Below are 22,695 nucleotides of genomic sequence, written 5' to 3'. Positions count from 1 at the left end.
GGACAGTAGTAGCTAGTTAACATTGTTACTACCCTCATGACTCTTGGCTAGCATTCCAGGCCACCTTCCAAGAAACTAGATTTCTCTGTCTTGAGATTTTCTCCACGTTTTGTATTAACAGAAGGGTTGAGCGGTTGTATAAAGATGACTTTTATTATTGTTCAGATGGTATCTAAGCCAGATACAACTCTTTCTACAGGGTGTGAAAGCAGTTATTGCTGAAAGCTATGAGAAGATCCATAAAAGTCATTTGATTGGAATGGGCATTGCTCCGCTCCAGTTCCTCCCCGAGGAAAACGCAACGTTTTGGGGCCTGACAGGCAAAGAACAGTTTTCAATCTCATTTCCTCATGAGCTATCCCCTGGAATCTCCCTAGATGTAAAGGTAACTCAGACTCACATCTGAATGCAAGTGTTAGTAATAGAAGAGATTTACTTTTTTCCTTGAAGCACAAATGTGATGGTCTGTCCTCTGTTGCAAGCTGCTAATGATGCAGTTTTATGATGTCCACACCATTTCACATAAGCTGGAAGTGTAAAGTAAGTTAATATGAGCTGTGTTGGGGGGGGGTCTCCTTTTGAGTGAGAAGTCAGCACCAGAGTTGGCCTTTAGATCAGGGATGGGGAACCTGTGGCCCTCCAGATGTTGTTGGACAGGCATAGCCAGCGATGAGGGCTGATGGGAGTTGTGGGCTTAGGAACACATGGAAGACCGCAGTTTCCCCACCCTGTAGAGACTTGGAGAACTGCTCTTAAGGCACAAATACCGTATTTTTCACTCTATGGGACGCACTTTTCCCCCCTCCAAAAATTGAGGGGAAATGTGTGTGCGTCCTATGGAGCGAATGCAGGCTCCTTGGCTTCAGCGATAGCAACGCGAAGCCTCCGAAGCGCAGAGGGAGCGCTTCCTCCGCGCTCCGGAGGCTTTGCATTGCTTTCGCTGAAGCCTGGAGAGCGAGAGGCGTCAGTGCGCACGGCCCCTCTGGCTCTCCAGGCTTCAGGGATAGCCGCCTGAAGGCCTTCCGAGCGCAGCGCAAATTCCCGCTGCATTCTGGAGGCTTCAGGTTCCTTTCGCTGAAACCAGGAGAGTCTTGCTCTCCCGGCTTCAGCAAAAGGAACCCAAAGCCTGAGGAGCGCAGCGGGAACTTGCGCTGCGCTCGGCAGTCTTCAGGGATAGTTGCACACAGCCCCTCCGGCAGGGAGAGGCTGCACGCGGCTATGGCCATCCCGCTCACTGCCTTGGCTTCTGCCGTAGCCGCGCGCAACCCCTCCGGCAGTGAGAGGCTGCGTGCAGCCTGTACGCTGCTCTTTGGGGCTGGGGGGGGGGGAAAAAGATTTTTTTTTCTTGATTTCCCCCTCTAAAAACTAGGTGCGCCCTATTGTCCGGTGCGCCCTATGGAGTGGAAAATACGGTATATACAAAGCAAGCTGTGCTAAGCAGCTCAGTGTCCTGAAAGGTGCTCAGATAAAGGGAAGACTTATGTCAAGGCCATTTGAATGGTGCAAAAACATAATTGGGAGCAAAGTTGTCTGAATTCATAAAGAGACATAATTTTAAACACATGCAGGGCTACACAGAGGCGCATGGCACAGGCAACTATCTTAAGGCATTCATGTTTTTGAGTGCAGCAAAGTGAGAGGCAGGGGCAGAGTTCTGACTCACTAGGCATCCGGTGGGTCTGCTATGGGTAGGATTGAGTTGGACACGCCTCGGTTGCACAGGTACCCCAGAGACTGAGCAGGAGCTGTGCAGTTGCCCTGTGCTCTTGTGCAGCTCCCTTCCAGTGAATACATAATTATTGTGGAGTGGTATCCAATTTAAGTTAGTCATGATAAGCTTACATCCATTGATTTCAGTGGGTCTGCTCAGAGTATGACTTGCATATCTGCCACAGTTATTTCCTTACAGAGGGGTTGTTTTTATTTCATAACTTATGGGAAAAGGAGAAACACTTAGAATCAGAGCTGTGAAGAGCATAGGAGTCCCAGATTGCTGCTTAGGGGCAGATCTGCATGCTCAGTCCCAGATCCCCAACATTACAGACTTGGCTAGTATTTTTAATAAGTCATTAACTTCCACAAGCAATAAAACTAGTTTAGTTTAAAGCAAGACTTGAGGGTCTCAGGATTTTTGTTTCTGCAATATCCTGTCGTTATTACTGAATATCCTACTATAGAGATGTTAGGAAATGACACAGTCCTAACATATTTTTTGCTTTTGCCTCTCATTCCTGTCTCTTTAAAGACAAACACAGGGAAAGCATTTCATGTGGTTGCCGCATTTGACAGTGACATGGACATAACGTTATACAAACATGGTGGCATTCTGAACTACATGGTCCGAAGGCTGTTGTAGAGGTCTGCTCACACCTTGGGGGACTATGCATCAATGGGCCAACCCCGCAATGGGTTGCACAGGCCTCACTCCATCGATGGAACTGCGTACAGTCCTGCTGCACTCTGAAATTTCGTCCATGGATGTAAAAGATTGTGAATTGTTGTAGTGACTGCAGCAAGATCCGCCTGGATTTTAAAAATAATACTCGAATGGTGCTATTGACATTGCTTAAAAAATTGACGTGTGTGTTGTGAAAGAGAGCTGTAAGTATGGGGATGGGCGGGAGGGGGTTGTCTTAGACCATTTTGTAAATAAAGTGACATGAAACCTGAAACTGAATTGTGTTGAAGATTTTAAGCCAGAAGACTATCTGTTGTTGGGCCCCACCCCAGTTTTGACACCTTCAGCTTCCTGACTGCTGTCTGTTGGTTTGTGGGCAGCACATGGTTTGGCTTGATGAGGATGGGTAGTTTCCTTTTAATTAAGGTTTCCATAAAATCAAAAGCAAAAGTCAGCATGAAGGCCACAAGTTACAAACACAGGGCGCTGCAATCTTAACACAAAACTAAGTGAATTTTTGACAAGGAGCTAGTACAGATATTTACAGGGTTGGCCTCACCTCCCCCTTTGCTGAAACAGCAGCAATCTCTTTTCCCCATTTGCCTTTTGGAGTTAATAGATCTAGAATGTGGCAGGGACAAAATTAGACTTTATTTCACCCAGGTCAAAGATTTAGTTTGGCAGCCCCCCCACCCCGTTTCTGTACACACACACACACACACACACACACACACACACACACACACACAGGCTGAGAGCTTCAGTGGCATTCCTCTGGAGACTTCACCTGGGGCAAAAAAACAGGCTACCCCCTCCCCCAGCTACGATCCTGAGAGAAGCAACCTGGGCTACCAATTGCTGAGGAACTGAGCTGCAACAATGGGTTTCGATTAATAATTTTTAAAAATTTTCATTTATAACAATTCAATAAAAGCCACATTAATACAATACCAAATTATAATACGATTTAAAAAGCCAATTATCCAATACCAAATTAAACAATTTTGAATGACTTTCCGAGTTCTGGATTTCAGGGAATGATGATCTTATTTTGTCCTGCTCCAATACTCTCAGTCCAAATACAACAGTTCCGATCTTGATCCTTTATTTTAACAGCCACTAATTTCATTCGCATTTAACTGTTCCATATCCATTAGTTTTGCAAGGGGAGTTTGATCCTGTAAATTTCTGTGTGAAATGTTTGTTTTTCGTTCATCTTTACTCTTCATGTTCTATTCCATGCTCAGCATTTCCCTTCACTTGCGCTTTCTGCACTCAAGGACTGCAATTTCACTGCAACACACGCCATTTTGCTTATCCAAGACAAAGAGAGGTCTGGTGTCTTGCTATAGCCCCGGGCAGATATCCAGAATTATCTTCTTTGATCCCTCTCCCATCCGTTAACAAGCCGGTATCTCTCCAAAGCCATGATAAGTCAGAACCAAAGTCTTCTTTACCATTCCGTAGAAGGTCAATGCCACAAATCATTGTGATGTTTTACACAGTTCAATTCTTGCAGTTAATCCATAAAAATTATGAAGTTCTCATTAATTCCCTCTTGCATTTTTCCCAATCCATTAACAATTAATACTTTGGGGAAGGTTTGCCAAATCATAAAACAGCAAATATAATGTATACTGTATAAAGAAAGGGTAAAGGCTCCCCTCCCTCTACATACCAATCAGGTTACAATGAAAATCCTCTCCAGATTAGGCCTTGGCACTCAGTGGCTGATTCATTTAGCAAATTATCTTGTCCCCTTAGTCCAGAACACACCTGTTACTTAGATCCAAAACCAAATCCATCCTAAGAAACAGAAGAACCTCCGCTCATAGTGACCGCGTTGGAGAGTTACTGATACGTTCATCAGCGTCCCCTTCCTCCCACATTCCATCAGAACGAGAGTCAGGCATCAGACGATCTGCGAGTGAAACTCACCCACACCCCGACCAGGGACGGGGGGCTTGCAAGGATAATTACTTTCAAATTATCCTTAATTAGCTGCACGAACGATCTCCGCTAGTGTGGGAGCTGCTTTTCACCATGGCGGAAAACATCGGAAGCCGCAACAATGGGTTTCAATTTGTTCTGTTTTAACTAGCCTTTCTGGTTTTCTTCTCTTCTGCTTTTAGTATGCAGTGAAAAACAGCTGCAATTTTTTGGCCTAAAGAATATTTTAAATACCCACTTACATTGCTGAGGCAGCTCTGTGGCCTTGTACTCCCATTTACAGGACAGGATCAGTTCTTAAAGATCCTTGCATTCTGGACCAAACCACCTGTTAAAACAGGGACATTGCTGCTGCTGCTTTGTGGACTCTCAGTGTTGCCACTGGAAGCAGTTTCCTTTATATAATTGAGCATATTCTGTGTCACAGCAGGGAAAGCAGAGGCCTGGTGGGTTTTAAATGAGTTGTGTCGGATTCTTTTTCACATACTCTGTACCTTAAAGTAGTTTTAGTTAACAACATGGTCTGTGCCAATTATTCTACAGTAAGAAGTAACCTTTAAGATTGACCTAGTCCACCAGATATACACAATAAAATTGGTTTTGCTCTTTGGAAATTTCCACTGCACGAAAATGTCATTAGTAATTAAAGTCCATTTCAATTTATTGTACAAAGAGCAATTTAAGAACAAACACATCCTCATGCAGAAAAAATACGTTCCAAGTGAATAGTGCACCACAGAAAATCTCCAATGACAACCTAGTATCCTTGCAAATAATTTTGAGGAAAGAAAGGTTAAATGACCAGGAAAGAGTATGTGAGCATGCATATGAATCTAACCCATTTGAACCACTGTTCTTTTCAGTGAATGAGTGAGATAAACACCTTAGCCCTTGTTTGGTGGAGTTTTATTGAGTTCTGTTGGCATTCTTTAAAAGTCTGGTTTGCACGTAACACTAAACCATGGTTAATTAAACCATGGTTTGCTTGCTTGCCTGATCTCTGCCCAGGGCTTAACTCTGTTTTGCTTGCTTGCTGCTAACAAGCCATAATCGGAAGCTAGGTTTGTTGTTAGTTTATGACTCTTGCTTTGTTTTAACTGTAGCTTCGTGTTCTACACAAACCCATCACTCTTCGTTATTCATAGTTCCTTTGGCTACCCCATCCCAGAACCTCACCAAGTTAGAAAGGCATGAACAGCTGAAAAACAAAACAAAACTTTGGAGAAGCAAGCTCTAGTTTGTTTGACAAGCCAAGGTTTATTCTTACAGGTGAACCAGGCCGGTATTGTCTAAACTTCCTGTTTAGGGAAGTTTTTAATGACTGATGTTTTAATGTATTTTTAATCTCTTGTTGGAAGCCGCCCAGAGTAGCTGGGGAAACCCAGCCAGATGGACAGGGTATAAGTAATATTATTATTAATTTATTATCATTATCATCTCCACTAGATATGATGTGCTAGGTGCTTTTCTCAAGGTTAATAATACCTTTTTACTACCAATATACTGAGAGAGGTCTCTTATCTGCATTATTGGTGTTTGATTGAAGTGCTTGGCATCAGAGTTCTGTCCTGATAGTTGCAGAAGGCAAGGTAGTTGTTACTAAAGATACCTTACCAATAGTAATATCTAAACTAACTTTTTTGGTCTGGTGGGATCTTCTTTGTTAGTGTAAGGGATCAGTGGACCCAGACTCAAAAATACTTGCTCCTTGAGACGTGCAGCTGGTTTGTCTTATCAGATGCACCCATCATTCCCTAATAGCAAACTGAACATGACATTTGTGAGGCCTGCCTGAAGGCGCAGACACATTTAAATGTTTGTGACTTATACACAGGATCCCTCATCTCTTGCTGCCCTATGCCTTTGGGTGTAAGTTAAGCACCACCCATAAAACACCTTCATTAATGCCCTTGTTCTGATAAACTCAAATGCTTCTTTAAGCAAGCCAACTTCATTCTCATAGGCATGGCATTATTTTCCTGGTCCGTGAAATCAGTAGTAGCTATTTCCTTAAAAGTACAGGGCCTCCCTTTGTAGTTTTTCGCTGTGTGTGACCGACAGCTTCAGCTGCCTTGATGGTTTTGGCCATCACTTGGATTTTCCCTTCCAAACTGTTTTCAAGGCTCAGTCCTCTGTATATTTACTTGGGAGCAATTCCCCTTGACTCCTATGGGATTTACTTCAAAGTAAACATGAATTAAGTTGGGCTGCAGGTCTGGAATCATTTTAGTGGGACTTGAGCACTGCCACCGCCCCCCTTCGAGATCACACTCGTAGATGTGAGTGGGCTTGTCTTCCTGATACAGGCAGAAAGCATATCTGAAAGACCAGAGCTGAGTGATATACACTGTCTTTTTCTTTACATGCAAAGTAATTCCCTGTATGGCCCTATTGGGTTGAGAGAAATTACCTATATCCATTGCTTAGCAGCAGCACAATATATATTTTGCTCAGAAAGGCTTGGGGCGAGTTAATAAGTGCTGATCTGAAGCCCTAGGAATATAAATAACGGGAACTGGAAATCTATTTTGTCTTCAAGTTCTCTTCGGTTTTGATTCGAAAGCGAACCTTTATTCTAATCCTTTATCAAATTTGGAGCTGTTAATATAAATTATACATCTGTGAAATAATGCATTTTATTAACCACACTTAAGCAACTGCAACAAAACAGTATATAATTGTTTTACATTCACTAATAAGTATTGTATAGAAATCTTACAAAGTTCAATTTGCTGAGAACTGTGCATAAAATGTTAAAACGGATGTAAATTATTTTTAATAAAGAAAATTGTACCATTTCTCAGTTGTAATTGTCTGTGACTGCATTTTCACTGGTTTTCGAAGGCAGCAATGGGTGTAGGATGACGGCGGGTAGTGGCTCAGTAACCATCACAAGCACATCTGTCTAACATTTCCCCAGGACACAGATTGTATAATGTGCATTTGATACTGTAAAAAGTGAAGCAGTCACATCCCTTGTTGTAATGCTGATTGAAGTAGCAGGTGGGTAAGTTGTGGCTTTCCAGTTGTTGGACTCACATCTCCCATCAGTCCCAGCCAGCTTGGCCAGTGGTCAGGGTCAATGGACCTTGTAGACCAGCGACATCTGAAGAGCTACAGGTTCCCTGCTCCTCTATGTATGTATGTATGTATGTATGTATGTACCGTATTTTTCGCTCCATAAGACACACTTTTTTCTTCCTAAAAAGTAAGGAGAAATGTCTGCATCTTATGGAGTGAATGTGTGGTCCCTGGAGCCGAATTGCCCAGGGGCAAAAAGCAGATCATGCTTTTTTCTTTTCTTTCAAAGCCGCTAATCGTTTGCCAATCAGGGAGAGAGAAGAGGGGCGCTAGAGATAAAGGAGGCTGCCTGGGAGGGGGGAGGTAAAGACAGCAAACTTGCAAGGAGAGGAGACAGGAAGACTAAATCAATGAGAAGAGAAATTAGAAGAAAAGGAGGAGCAAAAAACTGCTCCAGCTAAGGAAAAGACACTAAGACAAACAAGAGGGAAGGGAGAGTTGAAAGGTAGCAGCTGATCGGTGGGATCGGGAGAGAGATAAGGGAGGCTAGCAGAGGCTGCCTGGGAGGTGGGAGGTAAAAGCCCATGGATCCTCAGAATTTTTGCATTGGGTCACCCCAAATTCACCATCAGATCACATAGCATGTCCATGACTACAGCCTGCACCAAAAAAATCACGCATCCACTGTTTCCCGGGGCTGCAATGGTGCAAAAATGTGGTGAACTGGGTTGCAGTGATGAACTGAGATGAACTGGGTTGCAGTGCATGAATGCCTAATAGTCGTGTATCCACAGAAATGACCAGAGGAGGAATGACTGCTAGGAGGAGCGCAGAGAGATGAAATGCCCTGGTGCAAATGCAGCAGCACAACCGGATGCCTTCCTCTGCCCCAGATGCAACAGAACATGTCTCTCCCCTATTAGCCTCTACAGCCACAGCAGGCCACCTTCCAGCAGTTTGACTTCTCTCCAAAAGAACCTCACTCCTTCATTGTCTCCCGAGACAGCCGGGTGCCTACATATCTTAAAAGGGGCCAGTGAGAGCCTTGGGTGTCAATAAACCCCAAGAACCTGGTTTGTTGTACAGGGCCAATCTCTTAGGAACATCTTTTTTCTAGGGAAACTACAGGTGATGTGTTTCTTTGGAAACCAGTAACCTCTCTCCCCTCCCTGCACCACTCAGGATCAACTCACCTGCAGCCCAAGGCCTCCCTCTTCTTGGGGGCTCTGCCCCCTGGATGGTCTCAAACTGGAAGAAGACAAAAGAAGAGAGGTTGGTTGGCCAAAATAAACTGTGTCTGTCAGAGCTGGTGGGCTGAAGGCACCATAATGGCCAAGGAATGGGCAGCCCAAGAGGAGGTCAGAGTCAGAAGTTTTCCAATTTATTTATTTTCCTCACCCAGGAAGTGCGCTAAAGCACACTGACAAATGTCAATTTTCCACGCACAGTTTTAATACTGTTTGGTTGGGAAACTTTGCGGGGGTTGTACAAATCTGAGGGAAGAAAAGAAAGTAAGACTGCTTCTCTGAGCACCAGAAATAGTTAGGAGCACAGCTGGAAAAGAAAGGTAAATAAGCCTCACTAAGCGTAGCATGGCTTCTTTCTAAGCAAGCATATATACAACCAGCCTTGGGGCACCAGAACTACGCTGAGATTGCACAAATTCACACATGATCTCAGAAATGGGATTTTGCATTGTACCACGCAGAAACCAAACACTATTATTTCTGAAAGCTCACCTTCACATTCTTCAACCCTTTCTCAGAGGCCAAGCATTTCTGAGAATTTATTGTCTGAATGTACACTACACACAGTCCAGCCGCGTTGCTGAAGGAATCCAATTATGTATTCATCTTCAATTTGTTCATGCATTTTGAATTCCTTAAAAGTAGCATATAGGGATTGGAGGAGAGCCCCGAAGTCATTGTTGTTGGTGAAGTTGGTCTTAGAAAGCTGATGGGAAGAAACAAAAAATGATCAGTTTCTTTCTGGGCTAATACTCAATAAATCATGTTATCCTCTAAAAAGGTATTTGACACCATCCCCTCCCCACCACAAGTGTTTCTAACTCTGATTAAGAACAAAACAAAACCTACCTGACAACACATTATTAATACAGGTAAAAAGTCATTTGAAGTTATTTTAACATATGGTAAATAGATCAAAACCTCAGTTTTAACTTCAGTAGTAAATGTATTCTATTTACATTATTTTTGTTGTAATTATGGAAAAAAGGTTTTGATTATAAATCTGGTAAGAGTACAAGCTTTTAAAGTGCTTTTAGGGTTGTGCTGTAGTTCAGTGCTGAGGTTCAGAGACTTCCAGGACATACTCATTCATTAGTTTAGAAAAGATACTACACTAAGATGTGCCAGTGAGGCTATAATGCTAGCACCAGTGCAGGCAGAAAATGAAATGTCTTGAAAAAGAAGTTCAAGGAAATCAGTTCCTACATTCAGCAGTAAAGTTCCTACATTCACAGTGATCCATGCGACGGTCATCTCCAGGCTTGACTACTGTAATTCGCTCTATGCGGGGCTGCCCTTGAAGCTGTCCCAGAAACTCCAGCGGGTACAGAATGCTGCAGCGAGGCTCCTCACGGGGTCTCTGCCATGGGAGCATATTCACCCAGTGCTTTTCCAGCTGCACTGGTTCCCGGTGGAGTACAGGGTCAGATTTAAGGTGCTGCTTTTGACCTTTAAAGCCCTTCACGGCCTAGGACCCTCGTACCTACGGGACCGCCTCTCCTGGTATGCCCCACGGAGAGCCTCAAGGTCCATAAATAACAACACCCTAGTGGTCCCAGGCCCTAAGGAAGTTAGATTGGCTTCAACCAGAGCCAGGGCCTTTTCAACTCTGGCTCTGGCCTGGTGGAACACTCTGCCTCATGAGACCAGGGCCCTGCAGGATCTGATTTCTTTCCGCAGGGCCTGTAAGACAGAGTTGTTCTGCCTGGCCTTTGGCTTGGAGCCAATTTGATTCCCTCCCTCTCTTTTTTCTCTCTTTCTTTTCCTTCTCCTCCTGCGATGAGGCTACATTTTAATATTTTAATGTTCCATTATTTTAATGTTGTATTTTATTTTTGTTTTTAAGTTGTAATCATTCATCTTGTTTTTATTATTGCTTGTAAGCCGCTCTGAGCCCGACCTTGGCTGGGGAGGGTGGGGTATAAAAAAAAAAATATTATTATTATTATTAAAGCCCAGGATGATGTTCTTCTACCATAAGTTGGCAACCATCCTTCTACACTAGAAATATGTGACTATGGACTATTCTGAGGTATCGGTGTTCCCAACCAGAGTCAAAGGACAAGCCTCAGAACAAGCACAGAGACAACATCCAGGCAAACCTCATCACCCAGACCAGGAACATCTGGCCAGACAACAAAGACTTCTTCCCGCCTTGGGACCCCCAAAGTAGGGATCAATGCCAACTCTGCCACTAGTATCCAGCACTCTTGATTCTCAACTGGCACCCACGGCTGCCCTTTCCAAGACGGCTGCTGCTTGCAAGCTGCCACATCCTATCTTGAACAGTTTGTGCTTTCTCACTCCATGGGTGTGTCCCACTGTCCCGGGGCGTGTGGTTCCCTCCCACCTTGGTAGTTCTACAAAATGTACAAAAGTGAACCGTGCGTGTCCAATATGAACAAAGAAAAGCTTGTTCAAAAATCCAAATGTCAAAAAACATAGGTGGTGCGCCTCTGGGGTTGAAGTCAAACTCTAGGAGAGTTACAGTGCCTGCTGTGACCGTAGAGACATTGGCATTTCTCCTCCGGTCACTGCTGTGGATGAACAAGGATTCCCACATGATGAGGTTAATGTCATCAGCATTTCCTTGCTCTCCCTTACTTGTTAAGCTGCCAGCTTAAAAAGCAAAGACACCTGCTTCAAGGAACGTGCACTCTAAAATGATACAGGGAGAGAAAATCTGCCTTTAAGTTGCGCCTGCTGACACACCAACTCTGCATTGCAAATGTGACATGAAGGCTGGCAACATTAACCTCATCATGTGGGAATCCTTGTTCATCCACAGCAGTGACTGGAGGAAGGAGGACTGCTGGAAGAAGCGCAGAGAAAAGAAATGCCAATGTCTCTACAGTCACAGCAGGCACCTTAACTCTCCTAGAGTTTGACTTCAACCCCGGAGGCGCACAGGGGGATGCCAACCACCTATGTTTTTTGACATTTGGATTTCTGAACGAGCTCTTCTTTGTCCATATTCGACACGCATGGTTCATGTCCTCAAAAGTCCAATCATGTCTTCTACAGAGTTTCTGCCTTCTGCATAGCTGGGAATCGCAGAGGAGGAGGGGTGTATATAGTGGAGGGGCAGTCGGCGGCTAATGCACTTAGGCCCGCGCTTCGCTCGGGGGGTGCCGCCTTTTGAAAAGATTCTTAAGCCAAGGACACGCGTGCGTGCGTGCACACGTGTGGCGAGAAAGCCGCGTCAGAGAGAAAAACAACCACACGCGGAGAAGCTGCGTCACGTCTCCGGCTAAGGAAGCGCAGCGAGGGAAAGAGGTTCGCAACTAAGCGCATAAAAACCGGGGAAGAAAGGGGGGAAATCTGCAAGCGGAGGAAAGTGGCGGTGGAAAGGGGGGGGAGAAACACGTGCGCGGACGACGGTGGCCGAGAGGAGTCACGGCGCGCGCCAAGAGGTGGCAGCTGCGCAGGCGCACCTCTCTCCTCAGAGGGTGCGCGCGCATCCCCTCTCACGCAGCAAACGACCGCCGGCCGAGCGAGGCTCGAGGGGCGTGTCTCGGCGCCTGACGTAACGAGGGGCGCGCGACCACCTCGCCCCCCCCCACGGCTATGGCCGGCGCGTCGCCCGGCGCCCCTCAGAAACCACCTCCTCCCCCCCTCATACTTTGTCACAATAAAGCCCGACAAGTTGCTTCATCCGCCACTGCGGGGCCGTGGAAACACCCACCTCCTCAGGGAAGGGAGCCATCTTCTCTCCCCCATAGACTTCTACAGAAAGAGACCCAGGCGCTCTCGCTCGGCGACCGCGGCCAGAGACGCTGCCCCTTCTGCGCCTGCGCCCCGCTTCCAACCGCCGCTCTCGCGGCCCGGGCGACAGTTAGACCAACGGTCATCTCTGTCCACAGTTTTGTCTGGTGTTTCAAAAACCCACTGCTTTTTTCGGGGGGGGGGGGGGGGACGGACGCAGCGGTACACATACCCCTAAACATTTTGTGAATTTACTTTAAAGTCTATCTACAGAAACATTGTAAAATTAAGGAATGTTAGAAGGATGCTGGAATGAAGCTATGTGGTTTTAGCAGTAATGTTATAAAGGATTAAGTAAAAATGGATTGTTAACAGGTCAGAATGTAAAGTTACAATATATTAAGATAAATTAGTAAGATAAAAACAAAGAAGGAAAGGATTTGCTGAAACAACTAATGAACTAGAATACAAAAAAGGGAGGTGTGAGGAGGTCAAGGAAACAAGCAAATGATAGATATTGAAAGATGGATTGGTTTTTAATTGGTTTTATTTTTTTCTGTATTTTGTATTTTCTGTTTTTCTTTTTTTTCTTTTTGTAACTTTTTGAAATACCAATCAAAAAGTTACAAAAAGAAAAAAAAGAAAAACAGAAAATACAAAATACAGAAAAAAATTCACATTTTGTGAATTTAAATTTGGTCTCAATGAGGGGCAGGATTTCAATATGAGAATACGCCTAAACCTTTTTTTAAAGGGGGAAAACACTGCAAAAGCCTGTTCAGTAAGAGAGGAACATGCACAAAAGAAGAGAGAGTTGGCTATCAGGAGAAATTACGCCTCTTTTGTCTCTCTAGAATAATTGTCTCTCTCTAATGTTTGCCTGTCTTATGTGCTGTACATACTCGGGAGAAGTTAATTGATTTGGTTGCAGTATTGCCTCTTGCCAGTAGAGAACATCTGCATCACACAAATGGATTTTGCTTTTATACTTGAGGGAGGTGGATGAGTAATTAAGGGTAGATAAAAAGTGTGCATATCAATGGCCTACATTACTATTATTATTATTATTTGTTGTTGTTTAGTCATGTCCGACTTCGTGACCCCCTGGACCAGAGCACGCCAGGCACTCCTGTCTTCCACTGCCTCCCGCAGTTTGGTCAAACTCATGCTGGTAGCTTCGAAGACACTATCCAACCATCTCGTCCTCTGTCGTCCCCTTCTCCTTGTGCCCCCCATCTTTCCCAGCATCAGGGTCTTTTCCAGGGAGTCTTCTCTTCTCATGAGGTGGCCAAAGTATTGGAGCCTCAGCTTCAGGATCTGTCCATCCAATGAGCACTCAGGGCTGATTTCCTTAAGAATGGAGAGGTTTGTTGTTGTTTTTTAAAATAATATTTATTGAAGTTTCAACAAAATTACAAAAAGAAATGAAAATACAAAATACATAAAAATAGAAACAATTAAAAACAAATCAATTTTTCCATATCTTATCTTTCATTTACTTGTTTCCTTGACCTCCTCACACCTCCCTCTTTTGTATTCTAGTTCAGTTAGTTAATTCAGCAAATCCTTTCCATCTTTGTTTTTATCTTAATAATTTATCTTAATATATTGTAACTTTACATTCTCACCTATTAACAATCCATTTTTACATACTCCTTTATAACATTACTGCTAAAACCACATGACTTCATTCCAGCATCTTTCTAACACTTAATTTAAGAATGGATAGGTTTGATCTTGCAGTCCATGGGACTCTCAAGAGTCTCCTCCAGCACCATAATTCAAAAGCATCAACTCTTCAGCAATCAGGCTTCTTTATGGTCCAGCTCTCACTTCCATACATCACTACTGGGAAAACCATAGCTTTGACTATACGGACCTTTGTTGGCAAGGTGATGTCTCTGCTTTTTAAAATGCTGTCTAGGTTGTAGGTGTGCAGTTTATATTTAATCCTAGAACAACTGGAATTTCCCATTGCAGAACAGGAAGATGGCAATGGATAGGGGGAAATGATATAGTGTGAGCTGGGAAAATAATTGTTTTCCAGTATTGCCCAAATCTGATAGGTTTCTTTTAAAATCCATGGTTGTAGAGCACACCCACACACCCAAAAAAAGAAATAGCGCAGGGGAGGGGGGTGTCTTCAATGGCTGCAAATCCCAGGCAACCAAACGGGGATCCTCCAATTTGTGGGTCAAAGTCAACATCCCAGGCAGTCTGTTTAACTTTCGCCCACAAGGCCATTTTTCCAGCGTCACACTCACCTGGTCCATGGGAGATGATGAATTGGGCAGGAGTTTGGGATCCATCTTCAGTTAGCTGCATAGACAATAACCCATTGGGCTGTCATACTTACCAACAACTGCAGCGTAGTCGTACTCAGCCCAATGTTCTGGGGTGTAGAAGGGTATTGGGGTAAGGTCGGAGCTGGGAGGGGGGCAAAAAAGGGTCTCTTAGACCGGGGGGGGGAGGGGACATACGGAAGGATCTTTTCCGGGAGGGATTGGGGGTGGGGAAGGGTTTCAGGGGGCGGGGGGCATATTTGGGGGTGGGCTGAAGGGAGAGGGAGCAGAGGAGTGGGACAAGGTCTGAGGGGGACTCAGGGCGGAGGGGGATTTCTTCGTGGAAGGTTTCAGGGGGGAGGGGGATATTCGTGGAGGGGGGAAGGGGCGAGCGGGGAAGAGGGGAGGGGGATGTTGTCAGCCACCTCAGGGGGGAGGGGGCAAATTCGGGGAGGGGGGAAGGCGGGAGGGGGATTTATTCGGGGAAGATCTCAGGGGGGAGGGGAGCAGATTGGGGGGGGCAGGGAGGGATGGTCTGGGTCCTGGGCAATGGGAGCACTGGGGCCTGCAGCAAGACATCTCTCTATCCGTCTGCAACTGCCTTGGAGTTCTCTGGTGTCTCCCGGGACACTGGAACCCCGCCATTGTGACACAAATGGCTGCAAATTCCAGGCAACCAAACGGGGATCCTCCAATTTGTGGGCCAAAGTCAACCTCCCAGGCAGTCTGTTTAACTTTGGCCCACAAGGCCATTTTTCCAGCGTCACACTCACCTGGTCCATGGGAGATGATGAATTGGGCAGGAGTTTGGGATCCATCTTCAGTTAGCTGCATAGACAATAACCCATTGGGCTGTCATACTTACCAACAACTGCAGCTTAGTCGTACTCAGCCCAGTGTTCTGGGGTGTAGAAGGGTATCGGGGTAAGGTCGGAGCTGGGAGGGGGGCAAAAAGGGTCTCTTGAAGGGGGGGGAGAGGACATATGGAAGGATCTTTTTTGGGGGAAGGGTTTCAGGGGGCAGGGGGCATATTTGGGGGTGGGCTGAAGAGAGGGAGCAGAGGAGTAGGACAAGGTCTGGGGCAACTCAGGGGGAGGGGGATATTTTCGGGAAGTTCAGGGGGGAGGGCGAAGCCGGGAGGGGGATATCTTCAGGGAAGATCTCAGGGGGGGAGGGGGCAGATTGGGGGAGGGGTTCAGGGGGCAGGGAGGGATGGTTGGGGTCCTGGGCAATAGGAGCACTGGCGCCTGCAGCGAGACATCTCTGTCTGCAACTGCCTTGGAATTCTCTGGCGTCTCCAGGGACACTGGAACCCCGTCATTGTGACACAAATGGCTGCAAATTCCAGGCAACCAAACAGGGATCCTCCAATTTGTGGGTCAACCTCCCCAGCGGTCTGTTTAACTTTGGCAGCTTAGTTTAACTTTAACTGCAGCGTAGTCGTACTCAGCCCAGTGTTCCGGGGTGTAGAAGGGTATGGGGTAAGGTCGGAGCTGGGAGGGGGCAAAAAAAGGTCTCTTAGAGGGTGGGGAAGGGGACATACGGAAGGATCTTTTCCGGGAGGGATTGGGGGGGAGGGTTTCAGGGGGCAGGGGGGCATATACTATCCCACCTGGCTGGGTGCTGAGCATGAAAGGCAAGAGTCACAACACAAGGGTCTTTCTCACAGGACCTGAACTGCCCATTTGTCTACATCATTCATGCACAGCTTCCAGTTACAATTAATGAGGAAAGGTCAAAGGAACTGGATGTGTTAAACAAGACAAGAAGGGTCCTTCCAGATCAGGCCAAAGGCTCATCTTAGTCCAACATCCTGTGTTCCTACAGTGGCCAACCACCCACAATCCCCAGCTGTTAGCTGGGCTTCTTGATTCTGAATGATGATGTGGTTTTAATTCCACTTTGAGGACTAGTTCAGTTGAGAGGCTGCCTAGAAAACTGAATGCAATTAAAAAGGGACAGATCACCTCTGCAGCTTCCAGATCAACTTGCACCTTGTAGGCACTCATGCTCCCCGACTTGTCCAAATCGAACTTCCTAAAGACTGCCTTATAAGATACAGAAGAGAAAACGAGATAAGGTGTCAACAACTGAACCCAACGGCTGAGCCCCAAGAATCTAAGGTGTCCAGAGGAAAAAATAAATTATGAGTTCCAAGGCTTCAGAAGGAATCCATCAATTCATAGTCTAACCACAAGAGGGAGATCAAGAAAGGATCACTAAGCTGCAAACTCTCCAGACTTAAGTCCCATCTAGAGGGAAATGAAATTTCAGAACCAGATTCGAAATTCCTTAACATGCTCAAATCATGATATTGGACATCAACATTCACATTTCAGAATCAAATGGATGTCAAACTACAAAGTTTGATTGTTTGGGCTCTCTCATTTTCAGCCCACTCCAAATTATTTGACTCAAGGCAGTTCCTGCCAACCCAGTGAAAACACCTGATGTTTGCTGCTGCTGTTGCTTTCAGTCTGCAAACAATAATGAAATAATGTTCCCCACCGCAAACCACCACCATTTGCACTGTGATTCCTTTGCACTGAAATGAATGGGATGGAATAAAGTAATGAATCTCAAGTTATGTAAGATCCTCCATTTGTGGCTGCAGCTGCAAGCAGAGGATCCCGGCACCGGCGGCAAACCGCTATGTACAGCGCATGTGCGGCGTCACATGCATGCACTGTACGTAAGGCCGCTGCACATGCGCTGTACATAGCAGTTTGCTGCCGGCGCCGCTTGAGTGCCGTACAGATGGTGGTGGGATCCCTCTGTTGCCACTACAGCTGCATGTAGAGGATCCTCTGCGGCTGCAGCCGACCATACGGCGCTGGAGCAGTGCCTCTGGCAAACCTCTATGTACAGCACATGTCACGGCACCTTCGTTCACCCCTGGTTATCAGAACACTTTTTGAATCCCAGCAGATGTACTTTCAACAAATTATTTATCTTTATCATGCCAAGTTGCTTCTGGAGCACTGCATAATATAATTAAAAATAGCATCGTTAAGTATGAGAAATAAGGAGTAGTGTAAGCTTTTATGGACGGTAATTCAAAGTGTAGTGATGTTACATTAAGAGTTGATGCATTTCCTGTAGTGATGCCAGAGAGTAAATGCACCCACACAAAATATTTTCCTTTACATTGGTAAGGCTGGAGTCGTAAAACAAGCATATATCCAGGGGCGCCGACTTATAAAAAATATTGGGGGGGCCCAAGACCTCCAAACCGCTGCCGCTGGGGGAACGAAAGGGGCGAGCCCCCGGGCTGCCCCGACCTTAAGTGAACCTGTGAGGGTCCGCCCTTTGCGGCAGCCGATTGGCTGCCGCCGTGGGCGGTGAATATTAATGAGCTAGGGGGAATCCCCGCGAGATTGTTGATGGGTCGAGAGCCCGCAACCCCACCCCCTCTCTAGATCGGGAGTGGCTTTGTTTTAACTCATTACTGAATGTATTTTAAAAGGTAACTATTGTCAAACAAGGAAAATAAAAAATACCAACATAATTTTGTGATTTTACAAAGCATAATATAACTAATAATTTTCTTAAATTATTGGGGGGGCAGAGCCCCCCCAAACGAATTTTTGAGGGGGCTCGGGCCCCCTCAGGCCCCATGGAGTCGGCGCCTATGCATATATCAAAATGCAAAAGAAAGAAGGGCAAACGGGACAAATTTTTCACTCACCGAAGCCCCATAAGTAATTCCCTTGCTGGATCCAGCCAAAGACTCGTCTAGGTGCCGACAAGCTCTCAAAAAGAGCATAAAGGGCAGTGATTATATCTGTATTTAGAGAAAAGGGCTAAGATTCAGTGTTAGGATAGACTCACGGAAATCCATTTGTATACTCTGAGTATGACTTCCAGCTTATCCAGTGGGACTAAAAACTAAAAACTGTTCTTTAGCGCTCAACTCAATTTGGCTTGCCATTTGTTCCAATCTACTGCTAAAGAGCAATTTTGGAAAGAGGGAAAAACCATTTGGACTCATGCTCTCTAAACATGGCACAAACGGAAGTGCAGACAAGCCCCTTAGATATCACACCAGTTATGTATGTACATTGGCATTCTGTTTAGCTACAGTGGCTAACAGGTGTTGACAGACCTCTCTAAATTATTCCATTAACTTGATTAAGATAAATACCGAACTTTTCCGTGTAGGTTTTTTTACTTAAAAATTATGTGAAAAACTGTGGGTTGTCTTATACACGAGGCAATCTCCCCCCTATTTTCTTAAATTGGAGTCCCTATAAATAGGGGGCATCTTATACATGGGGGCGTCTTATACATGGAAAAATACAGTAAATAAGCAGGTGCCCATTCCTACCTTTTAAAGTTATTTCCACGTTTTCTTGTATGAAGAAAAAAAATGCTCAGCTATTCAAATCAATGGTTTCTTTAATCTATTTCTATACCATCCTGGCATACGTTATTGCACACAAGGAATGTGAAGCACATCAGTTTTAAAACAGTCACACACATGCACTAAAACAGAAAAAATGACTAATATTAATATTAAAAGGAGGAAGCAGGTGAAGTAGGCAGGGACACCGCTGTAGAAAACCCCAATTCTCACTATTATTCACACAACCTCAGAAGTTGGGGGGGGGGGTCCTGAAGAAAGGTAAGAGTCAACACACACAGAGAGAGGGAGGGGGAGAGAGAGTGTGGACAGGAGACTTTGGAGAAGAAAGAAAGGAACTTGAAGCAATTTGCAGCTTACCACTAATTCTAGGGGCATGCAGGTGGCGCTGTGGGTTAAGCCACAGAACCTAGGACTTGCCAGTCAGAAGGTTGGCGGTTTGAATCCCTGTGACGGGGTGAGCTCCCGTTTCTCGGTCCCTGCTCCTGCCAACCTAGCAGTTCGAAAGCACGTCAAAGTGCAAATAGATAAATAGGTACTGCTCCGGTGGGAAGGTAAACAGCGTTTCCGTGTGCTGCTCTGGTTCGCCAGAAGCGGCTTAGTCATGCTGGCCACATGACCTGGAAGCTGTACACCAGCTCCCTCGGCCAGTAAAGCGAGATGAGCGCCACAACCCCAGAGTCGGCCACGACTGGACCTAATGGTCAGGGGCCCCTTTACCCTTACTAATTCTAGGAGGTAGAAATTGCTGTTGTGGGTTCCAGCTCATTTCCCTATAAAAATGATTGTTCAAGTAGAAGCTGTCCAGGTTGCTTTGGGGAGGTGCATGACTTTCATAAGCCATGTATTAATCTTGTAAACATTTGTTTCTAAACCGACATTTGCTGAGGTCACGCCAAGTCATGGGCAAGAGGAGACTTGAAAGGGAGAAGTGGTTTTGACTGTAAATTTTCTCCCACACCTGTTCCTACTATTCCCCCACTCCCACTATTTGGTTTATTTCTGGCTTCAGGTCATAAAAGAAATCATAATAATTTCCCTAGCCACTCTGGGCGCCAAGAATAATTTTATTATTTGTGAGTGGTGATGGTAGGGTTGGTGGACTTGCATGGAAGAATGCTTCCCTCTGATCCTCTGCAAAGGCCTTCCTGTCCCATGTAAGTATTACAAATCAAACATAGGCCTGGGAACTCTGCATTTTCTTTGCAATGTGAAGCTCTGCCCTGAAACTCGTTTGGACTGCCAAGATATTGCTAAGCATCATGCAGCAGTTTCCTTACCCAGTTTCCTTGCACAATTTGGAAATGGAATGTGAGGTGATTGCAAAGAAGCCAATCAACAAGTTTGTTGTAGTGTTTGAACTACCTTAGATGCTTCTATGGAAACAGGATATTTGAGTGTTGCTGTAAAACATTTAACGTCTGTTTGATGAACGTGGAGCCAGGAAGGAAAATTATAACGCAGTAAGATCTGGCCCTGCAAACCACATTTGTGAGAAGCCTGAAAAGGAAACTTGCTGCTGTGCCAGGGTTTCAGGACTTGCCCCCATACCCCTAAACATATTACATTTGTAGGGGGGGAAATAATTGACAATGGCCTCCTTTTTTTTATAATAATATTTATTAAAAGTTTTCAACAATAAAAAGCATACAAAGTAACATATAGTTTTCCAATATCCACAATTCATTCTCCTCCTTGGACTTCCTCACGACTCTCGTTCCTGCATTCTAAACTCATAAATTTTACCAGCAAATTATTAACTTGTTTCAATTCTAGTAGTACAATTTTCCAATATTAAATCTCAAACTTTAGAAAGTTTAAACCATAATTCTAGAATCTTATTTTTAACGTGATATTTATCCAAAGTTTGTCTTTTCTTTTAATGGCATTTAAATTCTTATTCCTTTTAGCTAGTTTGTTGGTACCATGTTATTGCAAATCTTACATCTTTCTTAACATTCATACAGTTTATAATGTTTTTGTAAATAGTCCTTAAATTTCTTCCAATCCTCCTCCACCAGTTCTTCTCCCAGGTCTCGGATTCTGCCAGTCATTTCCGCCAGTTCCATATAGTCCATCAGTTGCATCTGCCATTCTTCCAGTGTGGGCAAATCTTGAGTTTTCCAGTATTTAGCAATGAGTATCCTTGCTGCTGTTGTGGCATACATAAAAAAAGTTCGGTCTTTCTTTTGCACCCTCTGGCCTACAATGGCCTCCTTTTGGTCCTGAGCCACCTCTAGCTGAATATGACTAGTCGTGCAACAACAGCAGATACCACAATGGTGCATTATTTTTGCTACTTTTATTTGCAAAAGCATTTCCTCTAATAGCAAATTTGGGTGGTTGAGTGCCTGCCAGTCAATCAGAAACACCCAAAGATAAGATTGAGGTCCCTCCTTGGAGAACAAAGGTCTCAGGGATGGAAGGTGTTACGCAAACTATCCCTTTGAAAGGACCCATTCCTTGAACAGTGGTCCTCTCATGCAGAGGGTGGGAGGTGGTAGTGGGTGATCCGAGGACAAGGGACATAGGTAGCTGGGTGAGTGATGGCTGTGCAGGCTATATACCGTAGTAGCCTGAATATAAGCCTCACTTCCCCCTCCAAATTCTGACCATGAAAAGTTAAAGTGCGGCTGAAATTCTTGACCTTACAAAAAAGGGCTTTTACTATATCACTGCTGAAACAGACATACGGTAAAACGGAACAGGTGTGAGTGCCTGCAGAATTTTAAGGGAGTGGCTTATATTTGGGTGTTGCCTTTCTCTTCCTTGAATGTTAAAGGTGCTGCTTATATTCAGGTGCGGCTTATACTTGGGCCAATACAGTAGTAGTTGTGCCTGCTTGGCACGAAAGTTGTGGATATCATGAGAGCCAGTGTGGTGTAGTGGTTAAGAGCAGTGGACTCGTAATCTGGTGAACCAGGTTCAATTCCCCGCTCCTCCACATACAGCTGCTGGGTGACCTTGGGCCAGTCACACTTCTCTGAAGTCTCTCAGCCCCACTCACCTCACAGAGTGGTTGTTGTGGGGAAGGAAGGGGAAGGAGAACGTTAGCCGCTTTGAGACTCCTACAGGTAGTGATAAAGCGGGATATCAAATCCAAACTCTTCTTTTTCTACATGCCATTTACATAGCTTGATAGAGGGTTGAGTCAGTGGTTGTGGTGCATGACGCCAATTACACTGGGAACGTGTAGGATGGAGGAAGAGACATAGCTATAAAAGGTAAGAGAGAGTCATTTGATTATCCAGGCAGGCCATTTCCTGTCTCACGCTTGAAAAGATATTGTTGCCCCCCAATCTCAGAGCAGCGCAAGATTCCAGGCGGTTCCAATTGCTCATCCAGGGTTTTAGTATCCTTGGAATGAGAGACAGTAGAGAAGGTGGTGCCTTTATAATATATGGTTAAAAAGGTAAAGGGACCCCTGACCATTAGGTCCAGTCATGGACAACTCTGGGGTTGCGGCGCACATCTCGCTTTACTGGCCGAGGGAGCCGGCATACAGCTTCCAGGTCATGTGGCCAGCATGACTAAGCCGCTTCTGGCAAACCAGAGCAGCACACGGAAACACTGTTTACCTTTCCGCCAGAGCGGTACCTATTTATCTACTTGCACCTTGACATGCTTTCGAACTGCTAGGTTGGCAGGAGCTGGGACTGAACAACGGGAGCTCACCCCGTTGCGGGGATTTGAATCGCCAACCTTCCGATCGGCAAGCCCTAGGCTCTG

At 45.2% G+C, this 22,695-nt stretch overlaps 1 protein-coding gene and 2 long non-coding RNA genes across 4 annotated transcripts in view; 2 read left to right on the top strand and 1 right to left on the bottom strand.

The window, feature by feature from the left end:
• IREB2 (iron responsive element binding protein 2) overlaps positions 1–6,078 on the top strand; it is a 36,151-nt gene extending 30,073 nt beyond the window's left edge. For both annotated transcript variants that reach the window (XM_081925566.1, XM_081925567.1), the window contains 2 exons: positions 200–385; positions 2,246–6,078. In XM_081925566.1, the coding sequence (XP_081781692.1) occupies positions 200–385; positions 2,246–2,356 (297 nt within the window). In that variant the 3' untranslated portion in view covers positions 2,357–6,078. The remainder of the gene's footprint in view (positions 1–199; positions 386–2,245) is intronic.
• Positions 6,079–8,116: 2,038 nt separating this feature from the next.
• Positions 8,117–12,468, bottom strand: LOC309378364. Its single transcript, XR_014172037.1, has 3 exons — positions 12,239–12,468; positions 9,109–9,322; positions 8,117–8,617 (listed from the first exon to the last, which is right to left on the bottom strand). It is a non-coding gene; the product is annotated as an uncharacterized lncRNA (long non-coding RNA).
• A 1,594-nt stretch (positions 12,469–14,062) lies between these two features.
• On the top strand, positions 14,063–17,186 carry LOC309378365. The gene is made up of 2 exons (XR_014172038.1): positions 14,063–14,213; positions 16,273–17,186. It is a non-coding gene; the product is annotated as an uncharacterized lncRNA (long non-coding RNA).
• The last annotated feature ends 5,509 nt before the right edge of the window (positions 17,187–22,695 follow it).

Source organism: Podarcis melisellensis (genome assembly GCF_964234715.1).
Source record: "Podarcis melisellensis genome assembly, chromosome: 9".
Taxonomy (NCBI): Eukaryota; Metazoa; Chordata; class Lepidosauria; order Squamata; family Lacertidae; genus Podarcis; species Podarcis melisellensis.
Note: the sequence above shows the minus strand (reverse complement) of the source record. Positions and strands in the feature narration are given on the sequence as shown.